This window comes from Aptenodytes forsteri, unplaced genomic scaffold, assembly GCF_000699145.1.
Source record: "Aptenodytes forsteri isolate BGI_AS27 unplaced genomic scaffold, ASM69914v1 Scaffold54, whole genome shotgun sequence".
Taxonomy (NCBI): Eukaryota; Metazoa; Chordata; class Aves; order Sphenisciformes; family Spheniscidae; genus Aptenodytes; species Aptenodytes forsteri.
In genome coordinates this window covers 15,349,491-15,352,341 of record NW_008796044.1, presented here as the reverse complement: position 1 = coordinate 15,352,341, position 2,851 = coordinate 15,349,491, and the positions used below count along the sequence as shown (strand labels likewise).

At 47.7% G+C, this 2,851-nt stretch overlaps 1 protein-coding gene across 1 annotated transcript in view; it reads right to left on the bottom strand.

Annotated features, from left to right (window-relative positions):
• Positions 1-742, bottom strand: part of TRPC7 (transient receptor potential cation channel subfamily C member 7) — an 80,556-nt gene extending 79,814 nt beyond the window's left edge. Inside the window, exon 1 of the mRNA XM_019473803.1 lies at positions 735-742. Within this exon, the coding sequence (XP_019329348.1) occupies positions 735-742 (8 nt within the window). The remainder of the gene's footprint in view (positions 1-734) is intronic.
• Between the last annotated feature and the right edge of the window lie 2,109 nt (positions 743-2,851).

The following is a 2,851-nucleotide window of genomic DNA, read 5'->3' as shown; positions in this document are numbered from 1 at the left end:
TCCCCGGGAGCGCCGGGGATTCGCTTCCTGGAGGAAGAGCCTGCTGCGAGGTTGGCATGTGAGTTGCGTTGTCCTCCCCGTCTTCCCTCCCCCTCTTCCCACGCCGTTGTCCTCCTGTAGGTGTGGATTTGATGGGTTTTTTTCCGGCGCTCCCCCTTCTCGGCCGGAGCTGGGCGAGTGCCCCTGCGCCCTCCCAGGGGCTGTCCCAGGGCAGGCGTGGCGACAGAGCCTTCCCGGAGACGGCAGGGCTGCCAGGCTGCCCAGGGGGGCGGGGGGGCTCCGTCGGGGGCTCTCCCCCTCACACGCCTCCCGTCTGCCTCATCCGGCTGTGCCGCCCCTCTGCTGGGAGTGGTTAATGCCGCTTCTCCCCGTCTGCCGTGCCCAGGTTGAGATCGTTTTCTGCCTTCCCTAGGAGATCTCGTCTCTTAGGGGGTGGCCGAGGAGGGGTGTGTATATGTGTGTAGCGGGAGTGGAGGGGGGAAGTGAAACAAACGTGCAAAATAATCAATCAATACAATCAATCCCCTCTCTTGCTTGGCAGAGGAAAGCCGCCAGAACAACAACTTCAAACTGCACCCGGGAGCACCGGTGCACCCTTCTGTACTCTATCCTGAGCGGTAAGAGCAGGTGTTCAGGCCCCCCCCCCAGGATGCTCTCACCCCCTCTCCAAGCCTATGACCTTTCCCTGTCCTTCCCCATCTGAGCAACTCCCCTGCCCACCCACCCCTTCTTACCTGGACATGGCGATCCCCACCTCATCATGCACCCCATCGCAATTACCAAATGACGCCAGCCCGCCTCACCTGGCGTGTCTCCGGGATTTGAAGCCTGGTGGAAACCCTCTGCTTGGAGAGGTGATGGTGGGAGGCAGCGCAGGGCTCTCTGAGCAGCACACGCAAGAGGGTGGCAGGATGTTGATTTGCCGCCAAGTTCTCCCTCTCCCACCCCCTCACAGCACTGGGTGAAGCGAGGGCACTGATTAAGAGGAGATTTTTCACCAACTTGCAGTCTCAAATCTGTGTAATCAATTCGGCTGAAGACGTTATTTGATGGAAACACCTGAGGGAAATGATGGACGCAGGCACTGACCATTTTAGCAGGGGCCACTGAGAGCTTGGTGTGGCTTCTGTAGCAGCACTATAAGAGCATCCCAGACCATGCCTTTCAGAAAACCTTAAAGACAGCTGGTGCAGGGCTTTCATCCCACATCCCCAGGCAGCTAAGTTACCTTCACCAGCCTGAGCTGTACTCACAATTGTGAGGAGGGTGAGCCTTTTCCTACTAAGAGGTTTTACGGCTTGAATAATGGGGAGAGTGTATTAACCTCTAACTATTGTGGGAGGCACCCATACCTGCAGGATTCACTGCACTCAGTTTTGACACTGTCTTCCTCTGCTGATACCTCCTGCCCTCTAAAATGCACTGGCTGCTTTGTTCTTGCCCCCACATTTATGGCTTCTGGGAGTTCACTGAGAAAGTCAGGAGGGTGCAGATGGGTAAACATATGAGAAGGATGTGGTTGTTACCAGGCTCAGGGGAGAAAAGCATCCTGTGGGGAAAGACGTCCTGCGAAAAGAAAAGGGAAAAAAAAAAAAAAAAAAAGACTCCACAGCTATATACTCATTTATGCTGCTGAAATAAACTTGAAATGATATATTGCTGCACAGACACGAATCTCTGCTTCAGGTCGCTAACACAGCTTGGTGGTAAGAGCAACCTCTCTCTTTTGCTTTTGGACAACTTTTTCTCTAAGCAAAACAATAGCCCTCCAAGTATCTTGGTATTTGTCCGGCCCCTCCCCCTTCAGGGTTTTATTTTCTGCTGTTCAATACTTGTCCGTCACCATAACAAACTAATCAAGAATCAAATATGTTTACAGGCTCTTGCATTAAAAGTATTTATTTACATTTCCTTTCTAAGGCTTGGCAATACTTGCAAAAGGTCCATTTATTCACTTTTTTTTTTTTTAATTGGGTAAACGGGAAGTGGAGATTAGACAAACCCAGCAATTTTTCATTTATTTTATTCATAGAGAGTATTGCCAGGTTATCTGAAAAATACTCATTTTAGGGTTGAACACGTGATTGATTTGACTAAATGTAGGTAATCTTTCTCCCATATATATCCTGAAAAAAAATCAGGTATGGAGTTGATGTACTGAGTTATTGCTCCATGTGTCTGTACAGCAGCAATTCTGTCTCCTGATCCTTCTCAGTTCTAACTCCACTGGAAAATATTCACCACTTATATTTGCATGCACATCTTTTTTTCTAAAAAAAATACTCAAGCCCCAGCAACGTCTAGCACTCAGTTATGAGGATTATCTTAATAATTAACAGCTTACCCACTCCATAAATCCACAGCTGATAAAATACTGACAGTACTCCAAATTGCAATTAATTATGTCAGATTAACAGATGTGAAGTGAAAAAGTAGGAGGGGAAAAGGGGACTGAGGAAGTCTATAGTCTGTTATTATCAACGCACATTAAAAAAAATATTCAAACTGGTAAGACACGTCTCAAAATTAGTGGAAACCCAAAGCTACAGAACCAAGAAATCTTACACCTGGCTCTCCTAAAAGGCATTTATCACAAGGTTCTGAACTTCTACAAGTTGCCTTTCATCTTGATTAGCTTTGCATTTTGCTATTGCAACAGTTTCACATGAAAAGAGTGTGCTGAGAAATCCATTTCTAATATTATACAAACCCCTTCTGACTAAAACCTTACTGACTGAAGAATTACAGAAAACTTGCTTTTTTCCCCTGCACATAGAATCATAGAATCATTGAGGTTGGAAAAGACCTCTAAGATCATCGAGTCCAACCATCGACCCAACCCCACCATGTC